This window comes from Physeter macrocephalus, chromosome 19 (genome assembly GCF_002837175.3).
Source record: "Physeter macrocephalus isolate SW-GA chromosome 19, ASM283717v5, whole genome shotgun sequence".
Lineage (NCBI taxonomy): Eukaryota > Metazoa > Chordata > Mammalia > Artiodactyla > Physeteridae > Physeter > Physeter macrocephalus.
The window spans coordinates 87,654,716-87,670,407 of record NC_041232.1 but is presented as its reverse complement, the minus strand read 5'-3'; the positions used below and the strand labels follow the sequence as shown (position 1 = coordinate 87,670,407).

The 15,692-nt window shown below is 38.5% G+C and overlaps 1 protein-coding gene across 14 annotated transcripts in view; it reads right to left on the bottom strand.

The window, feature by feature from the left end:
- Positions 1–15,692, bottom strand: part of ATP9B (ATPase phospholipid transporting 9B (putative)) — a 224,623-nt gene that overhangs the window by 150,362 nt on the left and 58,569 nt on the right. For all 14 annotated transcript variants that reach the window (XR_008615993.1, XR_008615992.1, XR_008615994.1 and 11 more), the window contains exon 7: positions 12,735–12,786. Coding sequence is in view for 11 of the 14 variants with exons in the window: in XM_055080638.1 (XP_054936613.1) it covers positions 12,735–12,786 (52 nt within the window). In the remaining 3 variants the exon portion in view is untranslated. The remainder of the gene's footprint in view (positions 1–12,734; positions 12,787–15,692) is intronic.

The following is a 15,692-nucleotide window of genomic DNA, read 5'->3' as shown; positions in this document are numbered from 1 at the left end:
GAGCGGCTGGGCCCGTGAGCCACGGCCGCTGAGCCTGCGCGTCCGGAGCCTGTGCTCCGCGACGGGAGAGGCCACAGCAGTGAGAGGCCCGCGTACCACAAAAAAAAAAAAAAAAAAAAAAATTGAACTGTAAAATAAAATAGTTATAGAAAGCCACAAAAGCGTATGTACACCTTAGAAATTACTACAAGATAAATACCTTGTGCACAACTGTGAGATCCCTTAGGAGATGCTGCATGTGCCCCGACCCCATTGCAGCCCCTTCCCTGCTTGTGAAGCAGGAATGTCAGTTGTACTTCCCTGTGCAGATGTACATCCTCAGCACCACTGCAGAGCCCACTCTTGGAATGTCTGTAAAGTCACTTTTCACCCAAGGCCCTCCCCACCCCTCCTTCCAATCTGTCTGCTGAAAGGCTGGTTCTGCGTGTTGCTGACTGAACACTCAGGGTCCAGGCCACCCTGCTCCCCTTCCCTCTGGGGGTTCTACGACGCTGGCTCCTGCACACAGAGCCCAGCTCAGACTCCACTGACCCTCAGCAATGCTGCCCTGCTTCCGTCCAGAGGTACAATGTCCTGCTCTTCTCTGATGCCAACAGCCCTTCATGCTTAATGCCCACTAGAGGTACCCGTTACTGCACTAGAGGGTGCAGAAGGCAGCAGTCTATCCTTCTTTTTCACCTTTTACCTAGAATAAAATGTAAAAGGAGAGGCTTCTGCTCTTTGGATCAAGTTGGCTCACCTGGTGGAAATGTTCCTATAAGAAAGCACTGACTCCTGTTGTTATTTACCCACATTTCAAGGCAATGAACTAGTACCCTGCCATCCTCAGAAGGAGACCAATTAGGCATGTGTGCATGCGTGTGTGTGTGTGTGTGTGTGTGTGTGTGTGTGTGTGTGTGTGCTGAATGAGCTCCAGTACTTGAGGAGTTTCACTCCAATGCCATTGCTATTATTATAGAGTCTCCAGCTGTCCCACCACTGGGGCACAATCTCCAGAGTTACCACATTATTAGACTGAAATGTCCAGTGTTCAAAAAAAAAAAACCAAAAACAAAAACAGGAGAGTATGGCCAACTTAACGGAAAAAACTTAATCAACACACTGTCCTCAAAAAAGACCTGACGGTAGTTCTACTAGACAAAGACTTTAAAGCAACTGTCTAAAAAGATGCTCAAAGAACTAAAGAAAGATGAGAAAGTGAAGAAAACAATGTATGAACAAAATGGAGATATCGAAAAAGAGAGAGAAAACCCGAAAAGAAATGAAAGAGAAATTCAAGGGCAATGAAAATCTCACTAGAGGGAGTCAAAGGCAGATTTGAGCAGGCATAGCAAAGAATGAGCAAACTTGAAGATAGGACAATGGAAGTGATCCAACCTGAGGAACAGAAGGAAAAAGATGGGAAAAAAGTGAACAGAGACAAATGGACCCATAGGACACCATCACGTGGACCAACATATGCACTGTGGGAGACCCAGAAGGACAAGACAGAGAAGAAGGAACAGAAAGAATATCTGAATAATGGCTGAAAACTTCCAAGATTTGATGAAAGACATGAATATAAACTCCCAAGGACCCGAACAAAATCCAAGCACAGACATACGTTCTTTTGTCACACTTTGCAGACGCTATGTTTTTTTACATACTGGAAGTGTGTGGCAACCCTGCATCAAGCAAGTCTATCAGGGCCATTTTTGCCAAGAGCATTTGCTCTATTTGCATCTCTCTGTCACATTTTGGTAATTCTTGTAATATTTCAAACTTTTTATTATTGTTATATTTGTTACGATGATCTGTGATCATTGTTCTTTGATTTTACTATTGTAGTAAAATTCTTACTACAAAGACAAAAATTATTGTTTTTGTTTTGTATTTTTAAATTAAGGTTGTACTTTTTTTTAGCCATAATGCTACTGCACGCTTAATAGACTGAAGTACAGTGTAAACATAACTTTTACATGTACCAGCAAACCAAAAAATCTGTGTGATTCTCTTTACTGTGATATTCACTCTATTGCCATGGTCTGGAGCCAAGCCTGCAATATCTCTGAAGTATGCCTGTAATATGAACTCAAACAGACCCACACCAAGACACATTATAATCAAACTTTCAAAAAGACAAAGAGAATCTTGAAAACTGCAAGAGAAAAGAGAATCATCATATACAAGGGATCCTCAGTAAGATAACCACCAGATTTCTCATCAGAAAGAGATGGCATTTCCATGGAAGCCCGAAGGCAGTGAACCAATCAACTCAAGTGCTAAAAGAAAAAAACTGTCAACCAAGTATCTTAAATCCAGCAAAACTGCCCTTTGAATGTGAGGGAGAAATCAAGTAAACATTCTCAAGTAAACAAAAGCTGAGGAAGCTAGTGACCACTAGACCTGCCCTGCAAGAAGTGCTCAAGGCAGTCTGGTAGGTGAAATGAAAGGCCAGTAGACAGTAACTTGAAGCTGTGTGGAGAAATAAAGATATCAATAAAGGTTATTAATGCATGGCAATTATAAAAGCTAGTATTATTGTAAGAATGGTTTGAACTGCACTTTTTCTATACGATTTAAGAGATTAATAAATTTAAAGAAAAGAAATTACTAGTCTAAAAGCCAGAATTACTATAACTTTGGTTTGTAACTTCTAATCTTGTTTTCTACATAATTTAAGAGGTTAATGCATTTAAAATAATTATTAGTTTATGTCTGGGGAACACAGTGTATGAAGCTGTAATTCTGTGACATCAACAACGGAAAGGATGAGGACAGAACTATAAAGAAGCAGAGTTCCTATATGTTACTGAAGTTAAGTTGGTATCAATTCAAATTAGAGTTTTTTACCTTTAGGACATTAAATGTAATTCCCATGGCAACCACAAAGAAAACAGCTATAGAATATACACAAAAGGGAATGAGAAAGGAATTTAAATATTTTACTACGAAATATCAACCAGAAAAGACAGTAATATAGGAAATGAAGGACCAAAAAAAAAAAAAAAAAAAAAAAGCCATAAGGCGTAAGGAAAACAAACTGCACAATGAAAGAAGTTGCTCCTTATCAGCAATTACTTTAAATGTAAATAGGTAAATATTATTCAGACTCCTATCAAGACAGACATTGGCAGAATGGACAAAGACACGATCCAACCACATGCTGTCTACAAGAGACTCACTTTAGATACAAAGATACAAAAAAGTTGTAAGTGAAAGGATGGAAGAAGATATTCAATGCAAAACAGTAGAGCAGTTTCTAAAAAAGTTTTTTAAAGAATTACCATATGACCTAGCAATTCCACTTCTGGGTGTAGGCCCAAAAGAACTGAAAGCAAGGTCTGAAAGAGACACTCGTGCACTCATGTTCACAGCAGTATTATTCACAATAAATAAAACATGGAAGTAACCCAAGTGCCCACTGATGGATGAATAGATAAGGAAAATGTTGTATATACATACAATGAAGTATTATTCAGACTTAAAAAGGACAGAAATTTTACAATATGCTACAACATGGATGAACCTCTAGGACATTACGCTCAGTGAAATAAGCCGTCACAGAAAGACAAATACTGTATGAATCCAGTTACATGAGGGTCTTAGAGTGTCCAATTCATAGACAGAAAGTAGAATGGTGGCACCAGGGCTGGGGGTTATGTGTATTTTATGTTACGTGTGTTTGAACACAGTAAAAAAGGAAAAAAAATAAATTCACTTCAAAAGTAAAACCATTCACCAACCTTGAAAAAAAATTACTATAATGCTTCAGTAATCAAGACAGTGTGGTATTGGTGAAAGAGTAGACACAGATGAAGGGAAAAGAATATAGAGAACCTCTAAATAGAACTCCATAAATATAGTCAAGTAATCTTTGACAAACTAGCAAAGGCAGTACTATTGAGCAAAGATAGCCTTTTCAACAAATAGTGCTAGAACAACCAGACATCCACACACAAAAGAAATGACTCTAGTCACAGACCTACACCCTTCATAAAAAATTAACTCAAAATGGATCACAGACCTAAATGTAAAATGCAAAACTATAACAGTCCTAGAAGATAACCTAGGAGAAAACCTAGATGACCTTGGGTATGGTGGTGCCTTTTTAGATACAACACCAAAGACGTGATCCATTCAAAAAAAAAAAAAACTGATAAATTGGACTTCATCAACATTTAAAACTTCTGTTCTGCAAACATATCAGCAAGAGAATTAGAAAACAAGGCACAGACTGGGAGAAAATATCTGTAAAATACACATCTGATAAAGGGCTGTTATCCAAAATATATAAAGAACTTTTAAAACTCAACAATAAGAAAACAATCCAGTTAAAACATGGGCCAAACCAGAACAAAGGAGATACAGAGATGGCAAATAAGCATATGAAAATATGCTCCACATCACATCATCAGGGAAATGTAAGGTAAAACAACGAGACACCACTCCACACCTACGAGAATGGCCAAACTCCAGAGCACTGACAGCACCAAGGCTTGCGGGGATACGGAGCAACAGGAACTCTCATCATTGCTGGTGGGGATGCAAAATGGTGCAGCCACTTCGGAAGATAGTTTGGTGGTTTCTTACAAAGCTAAACATAATCTTACTATACGATCCAGCAATCGCACTCCTTGCCATTTACCCAAAAGAGCTGGGGAACTCATGTCCACACAAAATCCTGCATGCAGATTTTATACGAGCTTTATTCATAATTGCCAAAACTTGGAAGCAACCAAACGTCCTTCAGTAGGTGAATGGATCAACTATGGTAAATCCAGACAATGGAGAATTATTCAGCAATACAATGAAATGAGCTATCAAGTCATGAAAAGATAAGAAGGAACCTTAAATGTTTATCACTAAGTAAAAGAAACCAATCTGAAAAGGCTGCATACTATGTGGTTCCAACTACATGACATTCTGGAAAAGAAAAAAACCATGGAGACACTTAAGAGACCCATGGCTGCCCAGGATGGAGTTGGGGGTAGAGGTAAATAGGCAGAGCACAGAAAATTTCTAGGACAGTGAAAATCCTCTGTATGATATATATAATGATGGCTGGATGTCATTATACATTTGCCAAAACCCACAGAATGTACTACACCCAGAGTGAATTTTCATGTAAACTATGGAATTTGGGTGAGGATGATGTGTCAGTGTCAGTCCATCAATTGCAACAAATGCATCATCTGGTGGGGGATGCTGATGATGAGGGAAGCTACGCAGGTGTGAGGGCAGGGGGCGTACTGGAAATCTCTGTACTGCCTTCTCACTTTTTTTGTGAACTTAAATAAAGTACAAAATAAAAAAAATTTTTTAAGAAACATATTCAGATTAACCCAGAAAATATACACCAAACGTATTAGACAAACTTTTTTCTTTGCAGGAAAAGAACACGGCAAATGACTGAAACTGCACTACAGAAATTCACATTTAAATTTATATTTGGACACCCGCAAAGATGGAGACTACTTTCCATTGTACTTTTCTCATATTTGTATTTCCGAGCTCTGGTGAATGGCTGACTGCAAACGTGGTCCTGCAGTAGAGCTCACACTGCGTGTCCTCTCCACTTCAGCAGCTAATCTCATCAATAAGTTATCTCATGGCCTTTTCCCTTTTATCCAGAGGAAGAGGCTGCCGTATGCAAGGTCAGCTTTCAGTAGTGATCACTACAGCAAAACAGAAGGATTAGACGGGTGGGCACCCCTCCAGGGTGAGGCCCTGGCCTTCGCCTGGGAGCTGCAGGGAGATGGAGCCCGACTTCTCGGCTGCATGGCCTAGAGTAGAAGCTTCCTTCACATGGAGCTGGGGTAGGTCATGGCTAAAATTCCACAGAATCAATCTGTTCTTACCAAGAAATATCTCTGAAGAATATGAAAACAATTACTTTCAAAAGATATACAACCGAATACTGGAGATTTATTTTAGGGATTTTCGTCGATGAAACAATCCTCTAGTGATTTTCAACCAGGGGCGATTTTGCCCCAGGAAGCGTCTGGAGACTTGGTTTTCACAGTAGGTGCTGGGGGTGGGGGCTGGGAGGGTGCTCCTGGCACCCGGGGAGTCGAGGCCAAGAATACTGCTCAACACGCTGCAGTGCAGAGACAAGCCACCACAACAAAGAAATACCAGGCCCCAAACGTCAACAGTACTGAAGGCAAGTCAAAAATTAAAAGCTGGTGTAGCAGTGGGAAGAGCCAGTCTTGGGGCTGAGTACTACCTAATAATCCACTCACTGATGCTCCCTGTCCAGTTACTTCACCTTATTAAGGTTTTCATGTGCACAGTGGAAAAAATAAGACTTACTTTGGAGTGGTGGTGTAAAATTTAGAGGAAAATCTATTAAAATCTGCCAGCGAATGGTATACACCAGGATCTTATTAATCACTTACCTAATTATTTCTCAAATTTGGGGAACTAGCTAAGGTAGCTACGTAAGAACACATCTTTACACAGCTTAGTCCAGTGCACCTTTTGCACAATGTTCTAAAACTAAAATGGGTCCATGCAAATCCACATCCACCCCTAGAAGAAATGGACCCCTGCACATCTGTAAGCATTTCCTTGCTCTCTTACTCTGCGTAAATACCAAATACTTTTCTCTTGGAGCCCATGCACTTTCCACTAATTACAGCCACCAGCAGTTCAGTATCTGAAATGCGCCCCACTGATTCCTTAACCAAGTACATTTAATCCTTTTAACTACCGATGGCACAGGCATTAGCGTTGCCAACATGAATCTAGGAGATTCATACAGGTTAAGTCACTTCTGTAAGACATAATAAGATAGAGACCTAGGAAAAGATTTTTCAATCACCTATTTTATCAGTCGAAGATCTATCTATGAGACCTTCATCTGATTTCATGCACTCTGAAAAATATATCTAGTTATGTAAATAAATTTTGTTATGTATTATTTGTCAAAAGATTTATGATAAGGAGAATAACTGGTTTCAACTAAAAAGGAGTACAAGGAAATTTGCAGTACCCATTATTTTACACTTAAATCTTTTTCTCAAGATCGATTTTTTTTTCCTCTTAAATATATGTATGCATGGTTATATATATCTGTATGTGTGTGTTTTATAAAGTATAAAAGCAACTTAAAAGGGACTGGATTCTAGATTCTGTATGACACATACTTTGAGACATCAATGCCAACAGCTCTTCTCCAGGTTTGCTTTCTAACATAGAAAATAAGAAAAGGTGAGAATATCTACAGTCTCTTAAATTTCAAACATTTTGTGTTTCTAAAAGTGAAACTAATACCTTATCTAGATGCCTCTAAACTTATTAAACACTGGAAACAACATACTTGCCATTCTTAAAAGTAAAAGGATATGCCTCATGTTAAATAATTACACGCTATTTTTAAAATTTAGAGGAAACTGACATATTACTTATCTTCAAGTACAATTACATTATTAGGCTCACAGTAACTGCTATGATTTAAAGAGAGAGACAGAGAGAAAGACAGAGAGAGGGAATGAACTGCAGCAAAATGAGTATGGCCAACTTGACTTGTCTTACACGAAGTATATCTAGCAATTTTTTAACAGCAAGCACTGGCTACAACTGATGTCAGTTAAGGCTCCATAAAAATGAATTATTAAATTGGTCTGCTTATATCCTATTACTGACTTCTTATGAATACTTGATTTTATTTGGTATAATTGACAAGAGTTGACAGCAAAGGACAGGTTTAATGACAATCAAATGAAGATCAACTCATGTATATGTCACCTAGGAGAGCCGCATCAAGTGGTGATAAAGTAATTGATGGGACACTGTGAGACAGGGCACATGAGTCTGTCATATGTCGTAATAAGTTACCCTGTAATATTAGCAGACTGCCTGCAACAGCTCACAAATCCAATAGGTCTGAAAGAGACAGGCTACAGTATGTGCCCAAGAAAAGAAAAATAGACATTGACTTTGCATATATAACACCAGATCGTTTGCCATTAAACTTAATTTCTAAATCATTTATATGACTTAATGACTCTGCATGAAATTTTTAAGCTGGTGGCAAGATGAATAGCACCACAGAGAGAATGTGGATGAGAACAGTGTCATTTACCTACCCCTCGCCCACTAACAAGTGACAGCTGAGCTATTGTAATATGTCCCAAACACTTAAACGATAATGTCATCACTTAGGAGACAAGTGAAAAAGATATTGGCATTTATAAGAGATTGATGAAAATTAGTTCTAAAGCATTAATTTCTCTTAATACCACTAAAAGAATTGTGTGCATTCAGGAGATATTTGATCTGAATTAAGAAACTGATGAAGCAATTGATTAATTGGAATTTAAGCCATCAGTCACCAGATCCATCAACAGCTTCATTTACATTCTAAACAATCAACTGACGGCCCAACAGAATACCCTGTATTCATACACAGTCAATATGATGCCACGAAGAGACTCACTGAGCTGTACTGACAAACGCCCAGTGGCTATTGTCCAAACTCAACATGCTGCGTAGATTTAAGACTTTCATACTGGCCAGGGTTTAGAGATTCTTACTATAACAGACAATGTATTATCGGGGTTTTCTGAACTGAAACTGAAAAATAATAAAGTAATATTAACAGTGTTAGCAGATACACAAAAAATTCTAAACATGTACGTTTAAAAACAAGGCTTTAATTTGAAACCTTAAATAATTATGTAAAGTCACACAAACAGAATTTCTAAAGCTAAGAATCCTTGATTGAAAGCAGTGTTATGACACATTTTATACAGCTGGGAAGCTGTCTGGTCCATTTTATAAAGAGAAGAAAAATATCATGAACCAGTAAGCTGACATTTTAGTATCTCCATAAGAGTAACAGTAATTGTTTTAACGATTTAAATTTGACAGAAAAAAATCATAAAACTGATAAATATAATAGAACCACAGGTTAAAACAGATGACAGTAAGGTCCTAAACTTGGAGCCATTAATAACCTTCCAGGAATATGTTAAATAACAGAAATTTAGCATACATGTATATTATGTACATTTTTCTGAGGAACAAAGTGATAATTCTTAAGATTCTCAGAAAGACCCATGACCTCCAAAATATTAAATATCATTACCCTACAGAGAGAAACTGTCCCTACAACACAGAATACAAAGCAAAATTTGAGGAAAAAAAAAACATTTTTAAAACATAATCAATTTGGATATGACGTTATTTATCTGTAGTCGGCACATCAGAGAGTATCTCCCTTGCCTAACGCTCTAATATTCTCTTCACGCTCTGCTATCTCGTGACGCCGTAACAATGATACGGTGGCTGAAGAACAATTTCTAAAACTTCAGCAGACATTTACTGGCCCTCAGAGTCTTCCTCTGAAAAATGGACATTTCTAACAATCTTCCAGCTTTAAAGAGATGGATTTTGTTCACATTTTATCTCCTAACATAACCTGTATACTCTATTTCTTCTAAGTTAATTACCTAAAGCCATTTCCACATTGAGCATAATATTCTTAATCTTACATATATTCCTACCATGATCACTACAAGGGCAATTAAATATAAGAGCATCTCCCGGGATTTCCCTGGCAGTCCGGTGGTTAAGAATCCGTGCTTCCGGTGTAGGGCGCATGGGTTCGATCCCTGGTCGGGGAACTAAGATTCCGCATGCCGAGTAGTGCAGCCAAAAAAGAAAAAAAAAGTACCTCCCAAATGCAAACTTTTTGTTATTCATTATACTGCATACATTTACAAACAAAGACAAAGAAATCATAAATAAGTAGGGATGGCAGTGTAAAAATCTCTGAAAACCCATTCCTCCATAACTGTAATGAGAACATAAGCAAAAATTGTCTAAAGCAACTTTTTCAAAACTCTGGAAAATAATCAAAGACTTGCAACAATCCCAGGTGCATTTATTCAAGAAACACGGCTAAATCTCGCTATGAGTGAGATGTGTGGTGTTCTGACTTGTCCCTTTTCCAGTACCCTGCTCCCAGTCAAACTCCAGAGTAGCTGAGAAAACCAACAGTCTGGCAGCCACTGAGGGGAACACACCAGGGCGGGGACCCCCCGACCCCACGCCCAGACAACTGTATCCACCTGGCCAGGCAGGGCTTGTCTGGATTTCACTCAACCCACAGCTCTTTCACTGAGAATGTGTTTTCCCCAGAACGTTTGTCAAAAACAAACAGCGGCAATTGTTTAATGTCACAGCTACCTTGGGTGGTGGTTAAAGCTGGAGTAAACAACAAGCTGACCAAAAAAATTTAAAAGAAAAGCTGAAAAATCAGATAACAAGGAGCAAAAGCTCTATCATATTCCTGAGAGCCTAGAAGGCCACCTGCCAGTGCAGGGCTGCACACAATGCCCTTGAAAACCTGAGAGGCCCGAATCTCTCAGACTTGGCTGACTTTGATGCTCTGTACAAGCAAGAAATGAAGGCAAAGGCAGAGTTTTAACTGCCTGCCACAGCTCTGCAGGTGTTAAGGGGGGAACACTAGCTATTTGTAAAAGATAAACCTTGCAACTCTGGTACTTAATAACACTTCTCTGTCAGAGAGTCCACTTGGTGACAGAATGGGAGGGGAGTCTGTTCCACACAGTCATTAAGGAACCTAAACTGAGGGAAGCTCTGCCGTCTTCAACAGGCAGCTTCCAAGGTTACCCTGGTCATGGACACATAGCCAGTACAGGGAAAGCCGAGGCTGGAAGTGGTACGCATGACTTTTAGCCACCCTCCTTCGGCCATACCTCAGGGCATGGCCCCATCTAACTGGACAGGAAAGGGAAATGGACTGGAAAAGTAGTTCTCCAGTCTCCACCCCATGGGAAAAACAAAACCACCCATTAAATAGCACACAATAAAGTGAAGGTATCAAGTGTACAGAGGTTACTTGATTATTAGGTGTAACTGAATTCTTCTGTTAATGGCAGCCTCATCTTAGGATGTAAATAATCATAACTACAGTTGGTGAAAAGAGAAAACATTTTTCCTCTCTCTCATGACTTAAAATGTCCTTTTAAAACAACGCTGTTTAGGGACTTTGCTGGTGGTCCAGTGGTTAAGACTCCTCGCTCCCAACACAGGGGGCCCGGGTTCGACCACTGGTCAGGGAACTAGATCCCGCCTGCCACAACTAAGACCTCGCATGTGGCAATGAAGATCCCGCATGCCGCAAATAAGACCCGGCACAGCCAAATAAATAAATTTTTTTAAAAAAACAAAAAAACCCCCGCTATTTATAAATGGAGAAAAAACTAAGTCAACAACTCTAAATTTTAACCATGTCCTTTCTAGAGTTTTCATGCTATAAATAATAATACATATGCTGAGCTTCCCATAAAAATACTGCTCATTTATGCAACAAAGTCAGAAATATAAGGCAGAAGGAACTTTGGATATTACTTGACAAACTTCTCATCATTTTAGAGATGATGAAAATGTATGACCACGTGGCTAGGTCATATAATTAGAAACTGGTCAAGGCAGACTAGATTTTAGGTTTCCTGATTTCCAACCAATGGATTTTTTCTCCTTGACCACATGAGGCTTCCTTCTCATTACCCCTTTTGCACCTTCTTCTTATTGTTTACAGCTCTGGTCATATAAGTATCATTTATTCTGTGAAGCCCATTTCAACTCACCTAGGCAAATTGTCTGTTCCTTCTCACTACCCCCACATGTCTTTTATTTATTTATTTGTTTGTTTATTTATTTATTTTTGGCTGCATTGGGTCTTCGTTGCTGCACGTGGGCTTTCTCTAGTTGCGGCAAGCGGGGGTTACTCTTTGTTGTGGTGCGTGGGCTTCTCATTGTGGTGGCTTCTCTTGTTGCGAAGCATGGGCTCTAGGGGCACGGGCTTCAGCAGTTGTGGCATGCGGGCTCAGTAGTTGTGGCTCGTGGGCTCTAGAGCACAGGCTCAATAGTTGTGGTGCATGGGCTTAGTTGCTCCGCGGCATGTGGGCTGTTCACACACCAGGGCTCGAACCCGTGTCCCCTGCATTGGCAGGAAGATTCTTTTTTTTTTTTTTTTTTTTTTTGTGGTATGCGGGCCTCCCTCTGTTGTGGCCTCTCCCGTTGCGGAGCACAGGCTCCGGACGTGCAGGCCCAGCGGCCATGGCTCACGGGCCCAGCCGCTCCGCGGCATGTGGGATCCTCCCAGACCGGGGCGCGAACCCGGTTCCCCTGCATTGGCAGGCGGACGCGCAACCACTGCGCCACCACGGAAGCCCCAGGCAGGAAGATTCTTAACCACTACGCCACCAGCAAAGCCCTCCACATGTCTTTTAATATTTATACTATCTATACAATCAGAGTATTGCTAATAGTCAATGTGTGTACTTCCATAAATAAGTAGATCGTGAACTCTCTGAAGAGAGCAACTCGGTTTTACTCGCTTTTGTATTCTAAGCAACAGGTAGCGCCTGGCACATAGTAAGTGCTAAATAAATGTTTGCTGAATGAGAAATAAAACTGCAAATGCAGAATAGCAATCAAGTTTTGAGGAACATCACCATCTATTTAGATATCAAAATGGATTTGAATGAAAACATTCACTTGATATAGGAAAGGATATTTTTTAAGCCAACATATTATACAGTAAAATCATTGTTTTAAACATAAACAGTTAAATGTGATTTAGAAATTAATTAATTCAATATATTATCATTCAAAGAAAAATTCTTACAAGAATAAATTTAACTGTTATCTTTCAAAATGAAAATTAAACTGCCAAAATACCAATCCATCAGCAATATAAATAAAAATAAAAATACCTGCTTTTTCTGATGTCCTAAGAAATACCATGTCCGATGGAATTCTTTGATTCTGCAGAGTAATATAAAATATTAATTATCTATATACAAGTTTACAAATTAACATAATTCCATTCCAAAGGAGAAATAGCTCCTAAAAACAACTAAAATAATGTTATATTTCAACTCTATGCTGAAACTATTAACATTCATAATTTGTATAATAAAAATGAATATTTTAACTCATATTTTAGTTAGACCTCTAAGTTTTTTTACCGCATCAATGAACCATGTAAATGGCATTTAGTGATGACCTGAAAACTACTTCATTTCCTGAAAAATGTTAAATATTACCATTTCTGTGGCCTCTGTTGTACCTCAACTCACACGTACAATATAATAGTTACTGCCTTATAAAAAAATTATGTCCTCCCTATCAGACTAAATGACCTGGAAAGTGAGGACAGTGTTCTTCCAACACCTAACACAAAACAGAGCACATCGAAAACGAAACACTTAATAAATGTTGAATGAAAGAATAAATGTACAACTGAGCAAACAAAACCCCACAAATTTGAGGAGATATTCTTTTTACAAAGCAGAAAAGGAGAAAAACTCAAAGGTCACTATTCATACATTTATTTAATCACTATTACTAATATTAGTATTAATTAATATTACTAATAATTAGCATTAATTAATTAGTTGGGAAAGCTATACAAACTAAAAGAAAAATATAATTATAATAAGAATACTTCACACAGTTTCATGAATTATTTATATTCTTTAAGACCTAAGTAAAGATTTATCTACACACAGTAAAGAAATGAACTACTTGTCAGTCAGCAAGCAACAAAAACAAACATAAGTTGTTAAAGCTGAAAGGAGATATGCTGTAGAATAGAGCTACTTATTTCTAACATTTCTTTAGGCAATTGTTAAGATCTAAAGAACCTTTAGGTGAAGGGGGAAATCACAATGGAAACTAGAAAATATTGTTAATGAAATGGTAATAAAAACTCAACATATCAACATATCATGTGTGGAACACAGCCGAAGTCAGGAAAATGATAGGAGGAAAATATACATGATTAAACTGCATACAACACAAAAGGGAGGCTAAAAATATACAAAGGACTAAATATCCATTTGAAAGCAGGAAAAAAAAACCCAGCCAATAAATCCCGAAGAAAGTACAAGGAAGAGCACAATTAATGACACAGAAAACAAAAACATACATACCAGTAACAAACAGCAAGAAGGTAAATATTTCTTTAAATATGCCCATTTTGGCAATAAGAAAAAACTAGCACTAGAATAAAACTGATAAAAGATGGGCAAGTCTTCTAAACAAAAAACTGCAAAACATTACTGAAAGAAATTAAATGAAGCCTAAGGAAATAGAAAACACCATGTTCTGAAATTAGAATATACAGCATTGCAAAGATGTGAAGTGCGCATACACTGACCTATACATTCAACACAAACCCAATCAAAATCTTAACATGTTTTTTGGTGGGAAATGACAAGATATTCCTAATATTTACAGGGAAATGCAAAGGCCAAAAATGACTAGACAAGTGTGAGAAACAACATGGAGAGTTGTCTGTACAATATAACAAAACTAAATATTTAAATAGAATAATTAAGACAAGATGGTATTCCACTAAGATGGATGATTATATTAAGGTAAAAGCAGAGAATACAGAAGTTGGCCCACACATCCATGGACACCAGATTTATGAGAAAGTTGGCACTGCAGACATCTTTTCAATAAACAGTGCTGAGAAAACTAGATACCCATGGGCGATGAGACGAGATAATACCTGGCCTCTACTTCAGTCGAAATACGAAAATCTATTCCAAACGAATTATACTTCTAAATGTCAAAGTCAGGGACTCCCCTGGTGGCGCAGTGGTTAAGAATCCGCCTGCCAATGCAGGGGACACAGGTTCGAGCCCTGGTCCGGGAAGATCCCACATGCCGCGGAGCAACTAAGCCCATGCGCCACAACTATGGAGCCTGCAAGCCACAACTACTGAGCCCATGTGCCACAACTACCGAAGCCTGGGCGCCTAAAGCCCGTGCTCCGCAACAGGAGAAGCCACCACAATGAGAAGTCCACACACCGCGATGAAGAGTAGCCCCCACTCACCGCAACAAAGACCCAACGCAGCCAAAAATAAATAAATAAATAAATAAAAATGTTTAAAATGTCAAAGTCAAAACAATAAAACCTAAAAGATAATATAGAAGAATATTTTCATGACTTTTTGGTAGGAAGAGATTTCTGAAACAAGACTCCTTCCCCCTACCACCACAAATTTACAAAAAAAAACTTATTAGAGATGAAAAGATTAATAAGGTTGACTTCATTAGAATTTTTCTTTGAATGATAATATATTGAATTCATTAAGCATCTCTGTTCCATAAAGCACACTAGGAAGGAAAAGATATTCACAACATAAAACTAATAAAGGACTTCCATCCAGAATACTTGAAGGCCTGCAAACTGTTAAGAAAGGATAACTCTGAAGAAAAACAGCAAGAGATTCTCACAGGCTTTTCCAAAATAAGAAAGATATCCAAAAGCATATGACAGATGTCCAACTTTGTTAGTCTTTACAGAAATGCACATTAAAACCACAACCACTATGTACAATTTGGAAATGGTAAATTTAAAAGGTTGGCAATGCCAAGTGTTGGCAAACATGAAGGAATGGGGACTCTTACTCACTGTTGATCTGAGTATAATTTGATACATCACTCTGCAAAATCATTTGCAGTAAGTACTCAAGTGGAACATACACACTCACCCCCAAATCCAGCAAGTCCACTCCTCAGTACACATGCAACAGCAATGTGTGCACGTGTGAGCCAAAAGACATGGTCAAGTATGACTCAGAGGTATCATTCCTAACAGGCAAAACTTAGAAGCAACCCAAATATCCACCAACAGTAGAATGGATAACAGGCAT